The sequence below is a fragment of the Corvus hawaiiensis genome, chromosome 31 (genome assembly GCF_020740725.1).
Source record: "Corvus hawaiiensis isolate bCorHaw1 chromosome 31, bCorHaw1.pri.cur, whole genome shotgun sequence".
Taxonomy (NCBI): Eukaryota; Metazoa; Chordata; class Aves; order Passeriformes; family Corvidae; genus Corvus; species Corvus hawaiiensis.
Genome location: NC_063243.1, coordinates 2,898,693 through 2,916,956, shown reverse-complemented (window position 1 = coordinate 2,916,956; position 18,264 = coordinate 2,898,693). Strand labels below are relative to the sequence as shown.

General features: G+C 55.6%; 2 protein-coding genes and 4 long non-coding RNA genes across 6 annotated transcripts; all 6 read right to left on the bottom strand.

Annotated features, from left to right (window-relative positions):
* Positions 1-877: 877 nt before the first annotated feature.
* Positions 878-1,845, bottom strand: LOC125318772. The gene is made up of 2 exons (XR_007200495.1): positions 1,703-1,845; positions 878-1,460 (listed from the first exon to the last, which is right to left on the bottom strand). It is a non-coding gene; the product is annotated as an uncharacterized LOC125318772 (long non-coding RNA).
* A 19-nt stretch (positions 1,846-1,864) lies between these two features.
* On the bottom strand, positions 1,865-5,806 carry LOC125318764 (serine/threonine-protein kinase PAK 3-like). Its single transcript, XM_048289695.1, has 8 exons — positions 5,459-5,806; positions 4,695-4,758; positions 4,039-4,087; positions 3,628-3,740; positions 3,254-3,371; positions 2,411-2,510; positions 1,928-2,129; positions 1,865-1,868 (listed from the first exon to the last, which is right to left on the bottom strand). Exons 1-8 carry the CDS (start codon positions 5,793-5,795, stop codon positions 1,865-1,867), a joined length of 987 nt encoding a protein of 328 aa, XP_048145652.1. The 5' UTR covers positions 5,796-5,806.
* Positions 5,807-6,423: 617 nt separating this feature from the next.
* LOC125318848 lies at positions 6,424-8,219 on the bottom strand. The gene is made up of 3 exons (XR_007200517.1): positions 7,991-8,219; positions 6,971-7,008; positions 6,424-6,518 (listed from the first exon to the last, which is right to left on the bottom strand). It is a non-coding gene; the product is annotated as an uncharacterized LOC125318848 (long non-coding RNA).
* A 1,706-nt stretch (positions 8,220-9,925) lies between these two features.
* LOC125318773 lies at positions 9,926-10,893 on the bottom strand. The gene is made up of 2 exons (XR_007200496.1): positions 10,751-10,893; positions 9,926-10,508 (listed from the first exon to the last, which is right to left on the bottom strand). It is a non-coding gene; the product is annotated as an uncharacterized LOC125318773 (long non-coding RNA).
* A 19-nt stretch (positions 10,894-10,912) lies between these two features.
* Positions 10,913-14,854, bottom strand: LOC125318762 (serine/threonine-protein kinase PAK 3-like). The gene is made up of 8 exons (XM_048289693.1): positions 14,507-14,854; positions 13,743-13,806; positions 13,087-13,135; positions 12,676-12,788; positions 12,302-12,419; positions 11,459-11,558; positions 10,976-11,177; positions 10,913-10,916 (listed from the first exon to the last, which is right to left on the bottom strand). Exons 1-8 carry the CDS (start codon positions 14,841-14,843, stop codon positions 10,913-10,915), a joined length of 987 nt encoding a protein of 328 aa, XP_048145650.1. The 5' UTR covers positions 14,844-14,854.
* Positions 14,855-15,471: 617 nt separating this feature from the next.
* On the bottom strand, positions 15,472-17,267 carry LOC125318846. Its single transcript, XR_007200515.1, has 3 exons — positions 17,039-17,267; positions 16,019-16,056; positions 15,472-15,566 (listed from the first exon to the last, which is right to left on the bottom strand). It is a non-coding gene; the product is annotated as an uncharacterized LOC125318846 (long non-coding RNA).
* Positions 17,268-18,264: the final 997 nt, after the last annotated feature.

The following is an 18,264-nucleotide window of genomic DNA, read 5'->3' as shown; positions in this document are numbered from 1 at the left end:
CTGTCAAAAGCTCCAGTTAAAGCCAGGAGCCAGCTCGAAAGAGGAGAGAAAGTACTGAGTGGGAGAGGGAAACGAGTGCATGCAGCTCCTCTGGAAACCAACTCTGCTTGCCCGTGCAATAACGGCTCCGGGCTTAGCTTGCTTTTCTGGTGACTCAGCACAGACACGTCCTGTCTGCTGGTGGACAAGTGCTGCAGTGTCTTTGAGGAGCTTCACACTGGGCTCTTCACACTTCGCATGCTGCGGGTGGCATTTGAAAATCGATGCAATGGCTGAAAGGCCCAGCTGCACCTTGAAATTCTGTTGCTGAAAAACTGCAGTAATTTACCAGGATAATTCCCCCAATTTGAAAGCGTCTCGTTTTCCCCATCTCCTAGACAGCTCACATCAACCAGCCAGTTGTGGAGCTTACAGAAGGAAGAATGACACCTTAGCAGGGAAAGCCGAGTGTAGGCCCTCGGACTCCCTTGAGCAGAGCGCGTTAAGTGCCCCAAAAGGACCAGAGAGGGAAGCGTTTGGGGGACGTGCCGTTTCAGCCCTCCTTGGCTCTTCGATGCCCCGTGAGCGCCAGGAAAGGGGAACAAGCGGGGCCTGCTCCCTCCTCCTGCCGCGCCGTGAGGGGCGGCTGGCGCTGGGGGATGCCAGGGCACGGGGGGAGGGTGGGGGGGGGGGCAACATCTGCGCAGGGCGGGCGGGGCGGCAGAGGCCACGGGGCGCGGGGGGCGGGGCAGGGCCCCTCTGCGAGGGGGGAGAGCCTTGGGCCGCTGGGAAGCAGCGCAAAGCCATCAACGGGACAGCCCGTCCAGAGCGCACGGCTTCGAAGGCGCTGTCCAGCTTAGGCACAGCGTGGCAAGGAAGGGAATCTTCCAGGGCTCTGGAGGTTTTACAGTTTTTTATTGCCAGTCCTGCTGAAACCAAGGGCTGAAACCAAGGGTCTTCCAGCTACTTCTTCATCTTCATCTTCATCTTCGTCTTCGTCTTCATCTTCATCATTCTGTCCTCCTGGTGACCTGTTCAGGCTGACAGCTCATGCCTGGTCCAGTTCTGCTGAGTCCCAGCTTTTTCTTTCATAGCTTAATCATCAGTATGGCGATTCGTCCATTTCTACCTCAAGGATAATTCTCAGCTCCCCTACATCAGCAATACTCTACTCTTAGCTAAACAATGCTCCATTAATGAAGCTTTCTGGGGTCTAGAGTCCTAACTGAAACCAGCTAAGCTAAGAAAATCTCAAAACTATAAACTTCCTAACTACGGAACAGCTCATTCTAAAACTCAGGGGATGGCCGCCGAATCTTCTCCTAAACACGGTACATCCCCTCGTCGCTCCTCTGAGCTGGCGGGGCAGCAAGGCCTCCTCAGGCGCAAGCGTCTCCTCTCCAGTCTTCCTGCACTTGCTTGGCTGAGATGATCAGAGCAGCCAGGCTGGAGGCAGGATCGCCTGAGGTCACAAAAGGATGCTGCCCAAAGGAAAAACAAAACCAAAAAGAACCATTACTTCCCAAGATCGCGTCCAACAGGCTCAAGCAGGGTTCCTCTGCTACCAGGAAGACGCACAAAGAGGACCGAGGGCACCATCTGCCCCTCCGCCTTCCGGTCCCGGACCTGTCTCGCCCAGGCCCACGTGGGCCCCAGTCCTCTTTGGCCCTTCACGCAGGCGTCCACAGCTCGCAGGGCTTTTTGCCGCTTTGCTTTTTCTTACCTTCAGGAGTTCCTGGGCAGACCAGCGCCTGTCCTCATCTGTCTGCAGGCAGCAGCGGAGAAAGTCGCGCAGGAGAGCCGAGTGCTGCCTGGGGTTTTGCAGTTTTGGGGCCCCGTTCCTTTCTATCAGTTCTAAAACCTACAAAAAAGGGAAGAGGACACTCTACCTGCTCCTTTCCTAGCCACAACAGCTCTCTCCACACAGAGCCGCACTTTTAAGCTGCACCTTAGCCTGAGACGGGGTTCCCTCTGGTAAGGAGCTTCCCCTTCCACCATTTCCAGCCCCACGATCCCCAGTGACCAGATGTCCACTTTGGGGCCGTAGGCTTCTCCTCTCACGACTTCCGGCGCCATCCAGCTGGGAGTGCCGACGCTGGAGCTGCACTTGTCGCGCTCAGGGGTGAGCTGAGCACAGAGGCCAAAGTCAGCTGCGGAGAAAAACAAACCCTGTCAAAGCCAGCTACAACTGGCAAACCCAGCCAAAGGATTGCCCGCTCAAAGCCTGACAAGGCCACGGTGAATCTAGCCGGAAAAGCAGCAGTGCTCTGCTTCCGCGGGGCTGCAGCCAGGGAGATAAGGCACCGGCCACTTCAAAAATGCCCTCACGTTTCACGCGCTGGCCAAGCAGCCCTTCTGGAGAACTGGCAGTTACCCCAGAGCAGCCCCAGAGCGCATCCCGGCAACGCTGCGCCGCACCAAGGATACCCACCCAATTTCACAGATCCGTCCATGCTCACAAGAATGTTGCAGCTTTTGACGTCTCTGTGGATGACTCGGCGGGAATGAAGGAAATGCAGTCCTTGCAGGCACTGAGCGAGAGAGGAGAAAGGGAAAGGTGAAGGTTCAGGACCTGATTGCATCCTGCAAGAAAGGAACGGGCTCGACGAGAGTGGCAGCTTTCTCAGGGACTAGTGAGCCAGGGCGCAGCATCCTAGTGCTGTCAAGAGGAAGAGCTTGCTGCTTCAACACTCTTAGACGAGTGTTCCATCTTTCCAAGCAAAGGCACATCTGAGCTTCCAAAAGCCCCTCCTCCCTTCGGTACGTAGCACGTGCCCTTTGGCTGGGGGGCGTCATGGCAAAGATTTTCTTGGTAGCCTTGTGGCAGCAGAGGAGGAAGCAGCACGTTAGACCAGTTCCAGAATCCAACGCCATCTGGGCTGCACTGCTGTCCTTTGAAGCTGAGGGCATCTCCTTTGCCCTTAGCTTGAAATTCTGCCACCAGCGTGCAGGCTTGGAGCGGCAAGGAATGCAGGATACACAGACAGGCTCCAGGCAAAGCTGGCAAGAGGAAACAAGTGCGACACAGCGAGCGAGCCAGTGAGGCAGCGAGCACGAGCGCCGGAGCACAACGGCAGTACGTAAGAGTGCGAGAACGGAGCCTAGGAAGTGCGGGGACACTGGCAGGCAGTTGGCTTCAGGTGCTCTTTCTTCTCCGTGTCGTGACAGCAACAGCAAAGCAAGGCCGTGAGCAAGAAATCTCTGCTGTTCTTAACCACCAGTTGACAAGGGCCATCCTGTGCAGGCCAGGGGAAGCACAAGTGGCATCCCTCACCTCCCGACAGACAGCGCCTATCTGTCCTTCCTCGAGGTACACTGCCCCGAGTACATCATACAACGTGCCGCCGTCCATGAACTCCATCGCCAGCCAGAGCTCCCCGTCGACCAGGTAGCTGAAAGAAGAAAAGCCCGGCATGGAGAGAGAGGACCTGGGCACAGCCCAGTCACCCGAGGGGCTGACCCAGCTTTTTGGAAGTGCTCTCCAAGCTGCATATGCCAGAAGAGATTATTGCAGACCAAGTGCAACCTCCTCCCCTGCACTGGAGGAGAGAAATCCTAAACAGCTCCATTTTCTGCCAGCAACCAAAGGGGTTTGCCACTTTGGGCTTGCAGTATCCTAAAGGAACGTTGACATGAGAATAGCCCCACCTGTCTAAGTAGGTAACAATATTGGGGTTCCTACTGTCCCTCATGACCACGATTTCATTGACAGCCAGCTCCTCGGACATCTCCTCTTGAAGCGCCATTTTCTTGATGGCCACCTAAAAGGACATTGAGAGACCGTTGACTTGAGAAGGCGCTCGTCGCACGAGATGCCCAGGAACACGCAGCGAGTGCTTGTGCAATGACGCAGCCCAGCTGTGCCAGAGGGCAGAGCTTAGGAGAAGGACCAAAGCCCGTCCCAAATGCCGTCTGCAGGCTGCTGAGCCTAGTCCGTGCTTCAGAGGAGCAGCCTCTGCCGCAGAGATGGAGCGGCCACCCAAAGCTCCAGCCAAGGCTCGCAGCCGCGGCGAAAGCGCTCCAGAGCTGCAAAATCTGCTGGGGGCATTGACACTTTACCTGTTGTCCTGTGCTGGCGTCGAGGGCTTTATAAACAGCTCCAAAACCCCTAGAAAGAAAACAGCAGCAGAAAAAGAAAGCCCTTTAGTCCCTGGCGGTGAAAGCCAGCCTAGGCAGGAGATCTCCCCAGGCTGCCTGGAGCATTTGGAAAACGCCCAGCTGCGGCGCCTCCCCCGCCATTAGCACAACAGCCCAGCAGCCCTCTGCCATGCAGGGTGTCCGGGAGAAAACGGAGGCCCAATGTGAACACCAAGGGCTGCTACAAATCTCCAAGGCACACGCCCGATCGGTTCCGTTCCCAGCCTAAGGGGGACCCTTTGGAAAAACTGGAGAAGAAGAACTTGGAAAACTCTGCCTTGGAGAAGTGTTATCTGCCAGCTCTCGGGTGACAAGGTGCTCTGGTAGGCCGGCATACTGCGGCAGGGGCGGGACATCTTCCAGGCCCTGCTCCTTGCTGCAAGCAAGGCAGACCTTGCCAGCACCAGGTTGTCTTTGATGATGCCTTCTGACTGCTGTGACTGAGCAGTCCTGAGAGGTGGCAGGAAGGTAAAGCCAGAGTCTGACCGTGTTCGCAGCTTGCCTGATGTCACGCTTGACGCTACACCGGCCAGAGACTGGGCCCACGGTTTTGCGTAAGGAGCAGGCGTCAGACTTACCCTCGTCCGAGTTCTTCAAACGCCGAGTATTTCCTCCTCGGCTCGCCCAGACTCACAATGCTCCCTGAAAGACAAAAGCAGTGCAAGGTGCTCACTTTGAAAGGGAGATGCCGCTCCCCAGACGATCCAAGATGCAGCCCCACTGTCGGGAGCTCTGTGCCCTTTGCAGTCACTTGGCTTCCAGCCGCTGAGAACAGCGAGCGGGAGGGCCATCTTCTCCACCTTTCAGCAGCTGGCCTTTCCAAGAAGGACTTCACGGCTTTCAAGCACAGCAGCTCATGTGATAACCCAGAACGATGGGCCTTTGGGAACTGGGCCCTCAGAGCTAAGGAAGGGCCTCCGCAGCCTCTGCACTGGCACCTGCCGCCACCGGCAGGGCCACTTAGGAGAACAACGTGCACCAGTGAGAGGAGGAGTGAGAACAGTCGTAGAAATGGCAGCAGCGGAGAATAGCTGGGGCCCGAGAGCTCCCTGGGGCCCAGTCACCCGCTAGGTGCCAGCCTTCTGCTCAACAGAAACAATCTCTGCTTTTGTCTTTGGCACAGAGGGCAGCCCAGGCAAAGCCAAGCCAGTGCCAGCTGCCCTCGGAGGCAGCGGGAACACGCCGAGCGCTCTCTTGCTGCCTCAAAGCACAGCAACCGGCTCTTGGAGGGAGGCCTAAATGCCTCTGTGACACTAAAGCGAGGAGGAACTTCTGGCGCAGCCAATACAGAGACGCACAGAAAACACGCCGCTCTGGCAGACCGGAAATACACCAGACGTACTCAGTCTCCTCAGGCTCTGCTCCTCTCTCATCTCCAGCTGCTGGGCTGGGCTGCTGGACGAAGTGCTGGCATGTGGGGGAGTGCTGGCTGCTGCAGACCGCGCCGGTGCAGCGGCACGTTGAACGGCAGAGCGCGCGTCAAGAGAGAGCTGGGACAAGAAAGGATTGCCCGTCAGAAAGGTGGTTGGCACAGATACCCCACAGAGCACACGGCCAAAGGAAGGCTGTCGGCCACCGCCAGGCCTCTTTGGCTGGGGGGGTTTTGCATGTGCCCTTCTCAAAGGCAACGGGCAAACCCCGAAGGCTGCTGTGCTACAGCAGCACATGGCCAGGCTCATGCTACATTTTATCGATTTTCTGCAAGACGACTGCAACAAGGTATTGACGAGGTTGCAAAGATACAGAAAGAGGTGGGAGCAGGGCCCCAGAGCCCCGTTGCTTTCCTCCTGCTGTGCTCCCCTGGGCAATGAAGTCACCCTCGAGTGGGCATGGTCGTGTCTGACCAGAAGGCCAGTCTGGTCTACGTTGTGCCTGAAGCTAATTGGTCCCTCCCAGGGGCCAGTGTCTCCTAAGTATCCTGCAAGGCTGTCAACTGCGTCTTTGGACCGTCTCTGGCCGCTGACCACGGGGAGCCTGCAGGGACACCGTGCACCAAGGGGCTCGCTTCTACGCTGGCAACAATTTAAAGGCACAATGCTGCCTCTCATCTGATCCCAAGAGACTTTCTCAGGCCCTCTCAGCGTCCCGGCAAAATGGCGCTCAAATGTGAAAGTTCAGAAGCCATTTGCTAGGGGTCCCTGGCCTGGCTGAAGCAGCACTACGTCATGGCAGGCACACAGCCCCCAGCATCTTCAGGCACGAGCGGCAAGGGCTGGCTCGTCAGAAACTTGAAGCTCGGCCCTGCACCAAAGGCAGTGCCAAGCACAGGTGCCACTTACTGGCTCTGCACGTTGAGGCTGTGGATGGACAACAGATGGAGGCTTCTTGTCATTTGGCTCCTCTTCAGCCTCTTCCTCAGCAAGAGAGGGAGCCAGAGGAGGTGCTGACCCTGCTGGTGAGCCCTGCAGACAGACAGCAGTGAGAGGGACAGGGAGCAGCCAGTCCTTCAGGAGCTGCTTTCTTGTCAGCTCCGGAAGCTGGTTTCTTTTCACCCAGACTAAGGGGAAATCAGAAACTTTGATCAAAGTGGGATTCTGAGTCGTGAAATTCACCCTCTTAAGATGGGCAAATTAGGTGGTGCTCCGTCTTGCTGTGCATTTGATCTTCCACCCTGGCTAGAATCAGCAAGACACCTTTGGCCTGCCACACTTGCCTTTCATCTCTTGAAAGGCTCTTCAATGGAAAATTAGGAAAGAGCCAGTGCTCCCTTTGCTGCTGCTGATGCCAGCACCGACTTGGGCTTTCTTTCCGCCTCTCAGGCTGGCACTCTACACTCTACCGCAACAGGCCAAGCTCACAGCTTGCTGCACAATTCTTACATGCCAGCAAGGTCAGAGGTTCCTTTGCCACTCACCAAAGGACGGGCGTGTCTCCATCCGCGTGTGAGGTGACCTGCAGCGAGCAAGGGAAAAGGAACCAGATGCCATTAGAAAAGTGCCTGTGGCTGGGGAGTCCCACAGGACAAGTCAGTCCCAACAGAGAGCATTTTCCTTTCCCAGCATCCCTCCAGGAGCAACACAAGATTTTTCCCACAGCAAGCAAGAGAACAACAAGGACACGATACTAGGCTCTCTCTACTTTTGTCACTGAAGAAATAGAAACACCATCACAGAAATGCCAAGTGTCCTTTAAGTCAGAGCTTCTGTTCTGCCCAACAGCTCAAGCAGCTTTTTCCTCTTCTCTTTCCTGCAACCTTTCTTTTCGTTTTTTGTTGTTGTTGTTGTTGTTGTTGTTGTTGCTGTTGTTTTATTTGTTTTTTATTTTTTAAAAATAAATTGCATACACTAATTCCCATCAACTTGCTGCAAATGATACCCCGGGAAAGCTTCCACAAAGGGCCCCATAGCTGTGGCGGTTCTCTTCTAAAGCAGCCCAGGAACAGCTCCTGGGTTCAGGAGCAAAGCCTAACCGGTTAGGAGCTTGCACTTCATCGCCCAGGGAATCGCTCTCTTGGCGCACCGCAAAGGGTCACAGCAGAGAGCCAAGGCCTCTAATGGCAGGATTTGGAGCAAAAAAGTGCTTTCCCTCACTCCTGGCCAAGTTTTAGAAGTACTTGTGAGACTCCCTGCCAGCCTGCAATTTGCAGGTTGTCTCGGCTGAAGCAGCAAGCTGAGGAAATGACAGTGTCCAACGCCACGCGCTCTCCCGTGGAGGGAACGCGGCCCCTGCAGGTTACGTTGCAAATACTCTGCACCCGCCAGCGAGTGCAGACACCCCCTTTTTAGCTGATGCTGTTGGCAGGAGCTTTAGCAAAGGAGCGGCATCTTAATGGCACTTTTGCTCCCAAGTCAGCTTCATCACTACAAACAAGCATAAAGAGCAAAGTGAAGCAAACGCCGTGTGATGGCTACCCCCAGGATAAACCTTTACTTACGAGTCAGGTGGGTCAGGAAGTAGCCGGAATACGCCACAGAAAAAACCGTGCAAACCGCGGCACAGACTTGCCCGATCATTCTAGCAGTGCTGTGCGGGTTTGCACACTGAATGCCACCCGGGGGAAAAACCAAGGCTCCTCTCGGGGTGCAGGCCGTCTGCTGAGAACGCCTCAGTCACGAGGGTCCTCCTGCAGCGAGCAAGCCAAAGAGCTGCTCTGGACAACGAGGCCTCGCGCGCACCGGGACAACGTTGCATCGACAGCACTGTGATGCGGCCCGGCTCCCTTGACGTCACAATAGCAGCCGCTCTGGGTCTGTTGGCATAGTTACGCCCAGCAACCAAAATCTTCTGTACAGCTGACGCAAAAGAAAAGCCTGGGAAGATCTCCTCAGTCGTAAAGCAGGAGAAAAAATCCTTACCGTCCATAAGCCAGTGCTCAAGGCATCCCGGGGTAACTCCGAAAATGCACCGATCCAGCAGGGCCCCAAGAAATCCAAGCAAACGTGACTTTTCCTCCCCAAGGCTTTGACTAAAAGCAAGTGTGCTTGTTCCTGCTGGCATCTTTGTTGCTTCTGAAAGCCCTAACTGCTTTGATGACATTTAGGGGACAAAAGAAGCCAAGGAAATCAGTTTCCAGGAGTATTGCAGTGCGCAGTTGCTTCTTGAGCACGTAGGTGCATGCTGACCTTTGCTCTGACTCAGTTTGGAGCCTGACCTCCCTTTCTGACAGGGAGATGTTGGCTTGTCTCCTGACACAAAGCTCCTCTCTTCCTGCTTGCTCTTTCTTTGGCACCTTAACGTTGGACAACGTGCAGAAGAGCTGCGCGCGGATTCTTGGGCTGCCACGCTTTTGTTGTGTTGCAGCTCTGGCAGCAGCCTTCCGGCTACCGCTGTGCGGTGGCCTGCAGGTGCCGAGCCCAAAGAAGGCCTGTTTCAAACAGTCAAAAGCTGCAGCCTCACAGATGTTTGCCCAGGCTCCGTGCTCCCTGTAAGATTCCTTGCAGACATTTGGACGGCCACATCCCAATGAAAATGAGATGCAGTCATTCCCTTCTCTGTCAAAAGCTCCAGTTAAAGCCAGGAGCCAGCTCGAAAGAGGAGAGAAAGTACTGAGTGGGAGAGGGAAACGAGTGCATGCAGCTCCTCTGGAAACCAACTCTGCTTGCCCGTGCAATAACGGCTCCGGGCTTAGCTTGCTTTTCTGGTGACTCAGCACAGACACGTCCTGTCTGCTGGTGGACAAGTGCTGCAGTGTCTTTGAGGAGCTTCACACTGGGCTCTTCACACTTCGCATGCTGCGGGTGGCATTTGAAAATCGATGCAATGGCTGAAAGGCCCAGCTGCACCTTGAAATTCTGTTGCTGAAAAACTGCAGTAATTTACCAGGATAATTCCCCCAATTTGAAAGCGTCTCGTTTTCCCCATCTCCTAGACAGCTCACATCAACCAGCCAGTTGTGGAGCTTACAGAAGGAAGAATGACACCTTAGCAGGGAAAGCCGAGTGTAGGCCCTCGGACTCCCTTGAGCAGAGCGCGTTAAGTGCCCCAAAAGGACCAGAGAGGGAAGCGTTTGGGGGACGTGCCGTTTCAGCCCTCCTTGGCTCTTCGATGCCCCGTGAGCGCCAGGAAAGGGGAACAAGCGGGGCCTGCTCCCTCCTCCTGCCCCGCCGTGAGGGGCGGCTGGCGCTGGGGGATGCCAGGGCACGGGGGGAGGGTGGGGGGGGGGGGCAACATCTGCGCAGGGCGGGCGGGGCGGCAGAGGCCACGGGGCGCGGGGGGCGGGGCAGGGCCCCTCTGCGAGGGGGGAGAGCCTTGGGCCGCTGGGAAGCAGCGCAAAGCCATCAACGGGACAGCCCGTCCAGAGCGCACGGCTTCGAAGGCGCTGCCCAGCTTAGGCACAGCGTGGCAAGGAAGGGAATCTTCCAGGGCTCTGGAGGTTTTACAGTTTTTTATTGCCAGTCCTGCTGAAACCAAGGGCTGAAAACAAGGGTCTTCCAGCTACTTCTTCATCTTCATCTTCATCTTCGTCTTCGTCTTCATCTTCATCATTCTGTCCTCCTGGTGACCTGTTCAGGCTGACAGCTCATGCCTGGTCCAGTTCTGCTGAGTCCCAGCTTTTTCTTTCATAGCTTAATCATCAGTATGGCGATTCGTCCATTTCTACCTCAAGGATAATTCTCAGCTCCCCTACATCAGCAATACTCTACTCTTAGCTAAACAATGCTCCATTAATGAAGCTTTCTGGGGTCTAGAGTCCTAACTGAAACCAGCTAAGCTAAGAAAATCTCAAAACTATAAACTTCCTAACTACGGAACAGCTCATTCTAAAACTCAGGGGATGGCCGCCGAATCTTCTCCTAAACACGGTACATCCCCTCGTCGCTCCTCTGAGCTGGCGGGGCAGCAAGGCCTCCTCAGGCGCAAGCGTCTCCTCTCCAGTCTTCCTGCACTTGCTTGGCTGAGATGATCAGAGCAGCCAGGCTGGAGGCAGGATCGCCTGAGGTCACAAAAGGATGCTGCCCAAAGGAAAAACAAAACCAAAAAGAACCATTACTTCCCAAGATCGCGTCCAACAGGCTCAAGCAGGGTTCCTCTGCTACCAGGAAGACGCACAAAGAGGACCGAGGGCACCATCTGCCCCTCCGCCTTCCGGTCCCGGACCTGTCTCGCCCAGGCCCACGTGGCCCCCAGTCCTCTTTGGCCCTTCACGCAGGCGTCCACAGCTCGCAGGGCTTTTTGCCGCTTTGCTTTTTCTTACCTTCAGGAGTTCCTGGGCAGACCAGCGCCTGTCCTCATCTGTCTGCAGGCAGCAGCGGAGAAAGTCGCGCAGGAGAGCCGAGTGCTGCCTGGGGTTTTGCAGTTTTGGGGCCCCGTTCCTTTCTATCAGTTCTAAAACCTACAAAAAAGGGAAGAGGACACTCTACCTGCTCCTTTCCTAGCCACAACAGCTCTCTCCACACAGAGCCGCACTTTTAAGCTGCACCTTAGCCTGAGACGGGGTTCCCTCTGGTAAGGAGCTTCCCCTTCCACCATTTCCAGCCCCACGATCCCCAGTGACCAGATGTCCACTTTGGGGCCGTAGGCTTCTCCTCTCACGACTTCCGGCGCCATCCAGCTGGGAGTGCCGACGCTGGAGCTGCACTTGTCGCGCTCAGGGGTGAGCTGAGCACAGAGGCCAAAGTCAGCTGCGGAGAAAAACAAACCCTGTCAAAGCCAGCTACAACTGGCAAACCCAGCCAAAGGATTGCCCGCTCAAAGCCTGACAAGGCCACGGTGAATCTAGCCGGAAAAGCAGCAGTGCTCTGCTTCCGCGGGGCTGCAGCCAGGGAGATAAGGCACCGGCCACTTCAAAAATGCCCTCATGTTTCACGCGCTGGCCAAGCAGCCCTTCTGGAGAACTGGCAGTTACCCCAGAGCAGCCCCAGAGCGCATCCCGGCAACGCTGCGCCGCACCAAGGATACCCACCCAATTTCACAGATCCGTCCATGCTCACAAGAATGTTGCAGCTTTTGACGTCTCTGTGGATGACTCGGCGGGAATGAAGGAAATGCAGTCCTTGCAGGCACTGAGCGAGAGAGGAGAAAGGGAAAGGTGAAGGTTCAGGACCTGATTGCATCCTGCAAGAAAGGAACGGGCTCGACGAGAGTGGCAGCTTTCTCAGGGACTAGTGAGCCAGGGCGCAGCATCCTAGTGCTGTCAAGAGGAAGAGCTTGCTGCTTCAACACTCTTAGACGAGTGTTCCATCTTTCCAAGCAAAGGCACATCTGAGCTTCCAAAAGCCCCTCCTCCCTTCGGTACGTAGCACGTGCCCTTTGGCTGGGGGGCGTCATGGCAAAGATTTTCTTGGTAGCCTTGTGGCAGCAGAGGAGGAAGCAGCACGTTAGACCAGTTCCAGAATCCCACGCCATCTGGGCTGCACTGCTGTCCTTTGAAGCTGAGGGCATCTCCTTTGCCCTTAGCTTGAAATTCTGCCACCAGCGTGCAGGCTTGGAGCGGCAAGGAATGCAGGATACACAGACAGGCTCCAGGCAAAGCTGGCAAGAGGAAACAAGTGCGACACAGCGAGCGAGCCAGTGAGGCAGCGAGCACGAGCGCCGGAGCACAACGGCAGTACGTAAGAGTGCGAGAACGGAGCCTAGGAAGTGCGGGGACACTGGCAGGCAGTTGGCTTCAGGTGCTCTTTCTTCTCCGTGTCGTGACAGCAACAGCAAAGCAAGGCCGTGAGCAAGAAATCTCTGCTGTTCTTAACCACCAGTTGACAAGGGCCATCCTGTGCAGGCCAGGGGAAGCACAAGTGGCATCCCTCACCTCCCGACAGACAGCGCCTATCTGTCCTTCCTCGAGGTACACTGCCCCGAGTACATCATACAACGTGCCGCCGTCCATGAACTCCATCGCCAGCCAGAGCTCCCCGTCGACCAGGTAGCTGAAAGAAGAAAAGCCCGGCATGGAGAGAGAGGACCTGGGCACAGCCCAGTCACCCGAGGGGCTGACCCAGCTTTTTGGAAGTGCTCTCCAAGCTGCATATGCCAGAAGAGATTATTGCAGACCAAGTGCAACCTCCTCCCCTGCACTGGAGGAGAGAAATCCTAAACAGCTCCATTTTCTGCCAGCAACCAAAGGGGTTTGCCACTTTGGGCTTGCAGTATCCTAAAGGAACGTTGACATGAGAATAGCCCCACCTGTCTAAGTAGGTAACAATATTGGGGTTCCTACTGTCCCTCATGACCACGATTTCATTGACAGCCAGCTCCTCGGACATCTCCTCTTGAAGCGCCATTTTCTTGATGGCCACCTAAAAGGACATTGAGAGACCGTTGACTTGAGAAGGCGCTCGTCGCACGAGATGCCCAGGAACACGCAGCGAGTGCTTGTGCAATGACGCAGCCCAGCTGTGCCAGAGGGCAGAGCTTAGGAGAAGGACCAAAGCCCGTCCCAAATGCCGTCTGCAGGCTGCTGAGCCTAGTCCGTGCTTCAGAGGAGCAGCCTCTGCCGCAGAGATGGAGCGGCCACCCAAAGCTCCAGCCAAGGCTCGCAGCCGCGGCGAAAGCGCTCCAGAGCTGCAAAATCTGCTGGGGGCATTGACACTTTACCTGTTGTCCTGTGCTGGCGTCGAGGGCTTTATAAACAGCTCCAAAACCCCTAGAAAGAAAACAGCAGCAGAAAAAGAAAGCCCTTTAGTCCCTGGCGGTGAAAGCCAGCCTAGGCAGGAGATCTCCCCAGGCTGCCTGGAGCATTTGGAAAACGCCCAGCTGCGGCGCCTCCCCCGCCATTAGCACAACAGCCCAGCAGCCCTCTGCCATGCAGGGTGTCCGGGAGAAAACGGAGGCCCAATGTGAACACCAAGGGCTGCTACAAATCTCCAAGGCACACGCCCGATCGGTTCCGTTCCCAGCCTAAGGGGGACCCTTTGGAAAAACTGGAGAAGAAGAACTTGGAAAACTCTGCCTTGGAGAAGTGTTATCTGCCAGCTCTCGGGTGACAAGGTGCTCTGGTAGGCCGGCATACTGCGGCAGGGGCGGGACATCTTCCAGGCCCTGCTCCTTGCTGCAAGCAAGGCAGACCTTGCCAGCACCAGGTTGTCTTTGATGATGCCTTCTGACTGCTGTGACTGAGCAGTCCTGAGAGGTGGCAGGAAGGTAAAGCCAGAGTCTGACCGTGTTCGCAGCTTGCCTGATGTCACGCTTGACGCTACACCGGCCAGAGACTGGGCCCACGGTTTTGCGTAAGGAGCAGGCGTCAGACTTACCCTCGTCCGAGTTCTTCAAACGCCGAGTATTTCCTCCTCGGCTCGCCCAGACTCACAATGCTCCCTGAAAGACAAAAGCAGTGCAAGGTGCTCACTTTGAAAGGGAGATGCCGCTCCCCAGACGATCCAAGATGCAGCCCCACTGTCGGGAGCTCTGTGCCCTTTGCAGTCACTTGGCTTCCAGCCGCTGAGAACAGCGAGCGGGAGGGCCATCTTCTCCACCTTTCAGCAGCTGGCCTTTCCAAGAAGGACTTCACGGCTTTCAAGCACAGCAGCTCATGTGATAACCCAGAACGATGGGCCTTTGGGAACTGGGCCCTCAGAGCTAAGGAAGGGCCTCCGCAGCCTCTGCACTGGCACCTGCCGCCACCGGCAGGGCCACTTAGGAGAACAACGTGCACCAGTGAGAGGAGGAGTGAGAACAGTCGTAGAAATGGCAGCAGCGGAGAATAGCTGGGGCCCGAGAGCTCCCTGGGGCCCAGTCACCCGCTAGGTGCCAGCCTTCTGCTCAACAGAAACAATCTCTGCTTTTGTCTTTGGCACAGAGGGCAGCCCAGGCAAAGCCAAGCCAGTGCCAGCTGCCCTCGGAGGCAGCGGGAACACGCCGAGCGCTCTCTTGCTGCCTCAAAGCACAGCAACCGGCTCTTGGAGGGAGGCCTAAATGCCTCTGTGACACTAAAGCGAGGAGGAACTTCTGGCGCAGCCAATACAGAGACGCACAGAAAACACGCCGCTCTGGCAGACCGGAAATACACCAGACGTACTCAGTCTCCTCAGGCTCTGCTCCTCTCTCATCTCCAGCTGCTGGGCTGGGCTGCTGGACGAAGTGCTGGCATGTGGGGGAGTGCTGGCTGCTGCAGACCGCGCCGGTGCAGCGGCACGTTGAACGGCAGAGCGCGCGTCAAGAGAGAGCTGGGACAAGAAAGGATTGCCCGTCAGAAAGGTGGTTGGCACAGATACCCCACAGAGCACACGGCCAAAGGAAGGCTGTCGGCCACCGCCAGGCCTCTTTGGCTGGGGGGGTTTTGCATGTGCCCTTCTCAAAGGCAACGGGCAAACCCCGAAGGCTGCTGTGCTACAGCAGCACATGGCCAGGCTCATGCTACATTTTATCGATTTTCTGCAAGACGACTGCAACAAGGTATTGACGAGGTTGCAAAGATACAGAAAGAGGTGGGAGCAGGGCCCCAGAGCCCCGTTGCTTTCCTCCTGCTGTGCTCCCCTGGGCAATGAAGTCACCCTCGAGTGGGCATGGTCGTGTCTGACCAGAAGGCCAGTCTGGTCTACGTTGTGCCTGAAGCTAATTGGTCCCTCCCAGGGGCCAGTGTCTCCTAAGTATCCTGCAAGGCTGTCAACTGCGTCTTTGGACCGTCTCTGGCCGCTGACCACGGGGAGCCTGCAGGGACACCGTGCACCAAGGGGCTCGCTTCTACGCTGGCAACAATTTAAAGGCACAATGCTGCCTCTCATCTGATCCCAAGAGACTTTCTCAGGCCCTCTCAGCGTCCCGGCAAAATGGCGCTCAAATGTGAAAGTTCAGAAGCCATTTGCTAGGGGTCCCTGGCCTGGCTGAAGCAGCACTACGTCATGGCAGGCACACAGCCCCCAGCATCTTCAGGCACGAGCGGCAAGGGCTGGCTCGTCAGAAACTTGAAGCTCGGCCCTGCACCAAAGGCAGTGCCAAGCACAGGTGCCACTTACTGGCTCTGCACGTTGAGGCTGTGGATGGACAACAGATGGAGGCTTCTTGTCATTTGGCTCCTCTTCAGCCTCTTCCTCAGCAAGAGAGGGAGCCAGAGGAGGTGCTGACCCTGCTGGTGAGCCCTGCAGACAGACAGCAGTGAGAGGGACAGGGAGCAGCCAGTCCTTCAGGAGCTGCTTTCTTGTCAGCTCCGGAAGCTGGTTTCTTTTCACCCAGACTAAGGGGAAATCAGAAACTTTGATCAAAGTGGGATTCTGAGTCGTGAAATTCACCCTCTTAAGATGGGCAAATTAGGTGGTGCTCCGTCTTGCTGTGCATTTGATCTTCCACCCTGGCTAGAATCAGCAAGACACCTTTGGCCTGCCACACTTGCCTTTCATCTCTTGAAAGGCTCTTCAATGGAAAATTAGGAAAGAGCCAGTGCTCCCTTTGCTGCTGCTGATGCCAGCACCGACTTGGGCTTTCTTTCCGCCTCTCAGGCTGGCACTCTACACTCTACCGCAACAGGCCAAGCTCACAGCTTGCTGCACAATTCTTACATGCCAGCAAGGTCAGAGGTTCCTTTGCCACTCACCAAAGGACGGGCGTGTCTCCATCCGCGTGTGAGGTGACCTGCAGCGAGCAAGGGAAAAGGAACCAGATGCCATTAGAAAAGTGCCTGTGGCTGGGGAGTCCCACAGGACAAGTCAGTCCCAACAGAGAGCATTTTCCTTTCCCAGCATCCCTCCAGGAGCAACACAAGATTTTTCCCACAGCAAGCAAGAGAACAACAAGGACACGATACTAGGCTCTCTCTACTTTTGTCACTGAAGAAATAGAAACACCATCACAGAAATGCCAAGTGTCCTTTAAGTCAGAGCTTCTGTTCTGCCCAACAGCTCAAGCAGCTTTTTCCTCTTCTCTTTCCTGCAACCTTTCTTTTCGTTTTTTGTTGTTGTTGTTGTTGTTGTTGTTGTTGCTGTTGTTTTATTTGTTTTTTATTTTTTAAAAATAAATTGCATACACTAATTCCCATCAACTTGCTGCAAATGATACCCCGGGAAAGCTTCCACAAAGGGCCCCATAGCTGTGGCGGTTCTCTTCTAAAGCAGCCCAGGAACAGCTCCTGGGTTCAGGAGCAAAGCCTAACCGGTTAGGAGCTTGCACTTCATCGCCCAGGGAATCGCTCTCTTGGCGCACCGTAAAGGGTCACAGCAGAGAGCCAAGGCCTCTAATGGCAGGATTTGGAGCAAAAAAGTGCTTTCCCTCACTCCTGGCCAAGTTTTAGAAGTACTTGTGAGACTCCCTGCCAGCCTGCAATTTGCAGGTTGTCTCGGCTGAAGCAGCAAGCTGAGGAAATGACAGTGTCCAACGCCACGCGCTCTCCCGTGGAGGGAACGCGGCCCCTGCAGGTTACGTTGCAAATACTCTGCACCCGCCAGCGAGTGCAGACACCCCCTTTTTAGCTGATGCTGTTGGCAGGAGCTTTAGCAAAGGAGCGGCATCTTAATGGCACTTTTGCTCCCAAGTCAGCTTCATCACTACAAACAAGCATAAAGAGCAAAGTGAAGCAAACGCCGTGTGATGGCTACCCCCAGGATAAACCTTTACTTACGAGTCAGGTGGGTCAGGAAGTAGCCGGAATACGCCACAGAAAAAACCGTGCAAACCGCGGCACAGACTTGCCCGATCATTCTAGCAGTGCTGTGCGGGTTTGCACACTGAATGCCACCCGGGGGAAAAACCAAGGCTCCTCTCGGGGTGCAGGCCGTCTGCTGAGAACGCCTCAGTCACGAGGGTCCTCCTGCAGCGAGCAAGCCAAAGAGCTGCTCTGGACAACGAGGCCTCGCGCGCACCGGGACAACGTTGCATCGACAGCACTGTGATGCGGCCCGGCTCCCTTGACGTCACAATAGCAGCCGCTCTGGGTCTGTTGGCATAGTTACGCCCAGCAACCAAAATCTTCTGTACAGCTGACGCAAAAGAAAAGCCTGGGAAGATCTCCTCAGTCGTAAAGCAGGAGAAAAAATCCTTACCGTCCATAAGCCAGTGCTCAAGGCATCCCGGGGTAACTCCGAAAATGCACCGATCCAGCAGGGCCCCAAGAAATCCAAGCAAACGTGACTTTTCCTCCCCAAGGCTTTGACTAAAAGCAAGTGTGCTTGTTCCTGCTGGCATCTTTGTTGCTTCTGAAAGCCCTAACTGCTTTGATGACATTTAGGGGACAAAAGAAGCCAAGGAAATCAGTTTCCAGGAGTATTGCAGTGCGCAGTTGCTTCTTGAGCACGTAGGTGCATGCTGACCTTTGCTCTGACTCAGTTTGGAGCCTGACCTCCCTTTCTGACAGGGAGATGTTGGCTTGTCTCCTGACACAAAGCTCCTCTCTTCCTGCTTGCTCTTTCTTTGGCACCTTAACGTTGGACAACGTGCAGAAGAGCTGCGCGCGGATTCTTGGGCTGCCACGCTTTTGTTGTGTTGCAGCTCTGGCAGCAGCCTTCCGGCTACCGCTGTGCGGTGGCCTGCAGGTGCCGAGCCCAAAGAAGGCCTGTTTCAAACAGTCAAAAGCTGCAGCCTCACAGATGTTTGCCCAGGCTCCGTGCTCCCTGTAAGATTCCTTGCAGACATTTGGACGGCCACATCCCAATGAAAATGAGATGCAGTCATTCCCTTCTCTGTCAAAAGCTCCAGTTAAAGCCAGGAGCCAGCTCGAAAGAGGAGAGAAAGTACTGAGTGGGAGAGGGAAACGAGTGCATGCAGCTCCTCTGGAAACCAACTCTGCTTGCCCGTGCAATAACGGCTCCGGGCTTAGCTTGCTTTTCTGGTGACTCAGCACAGACACGT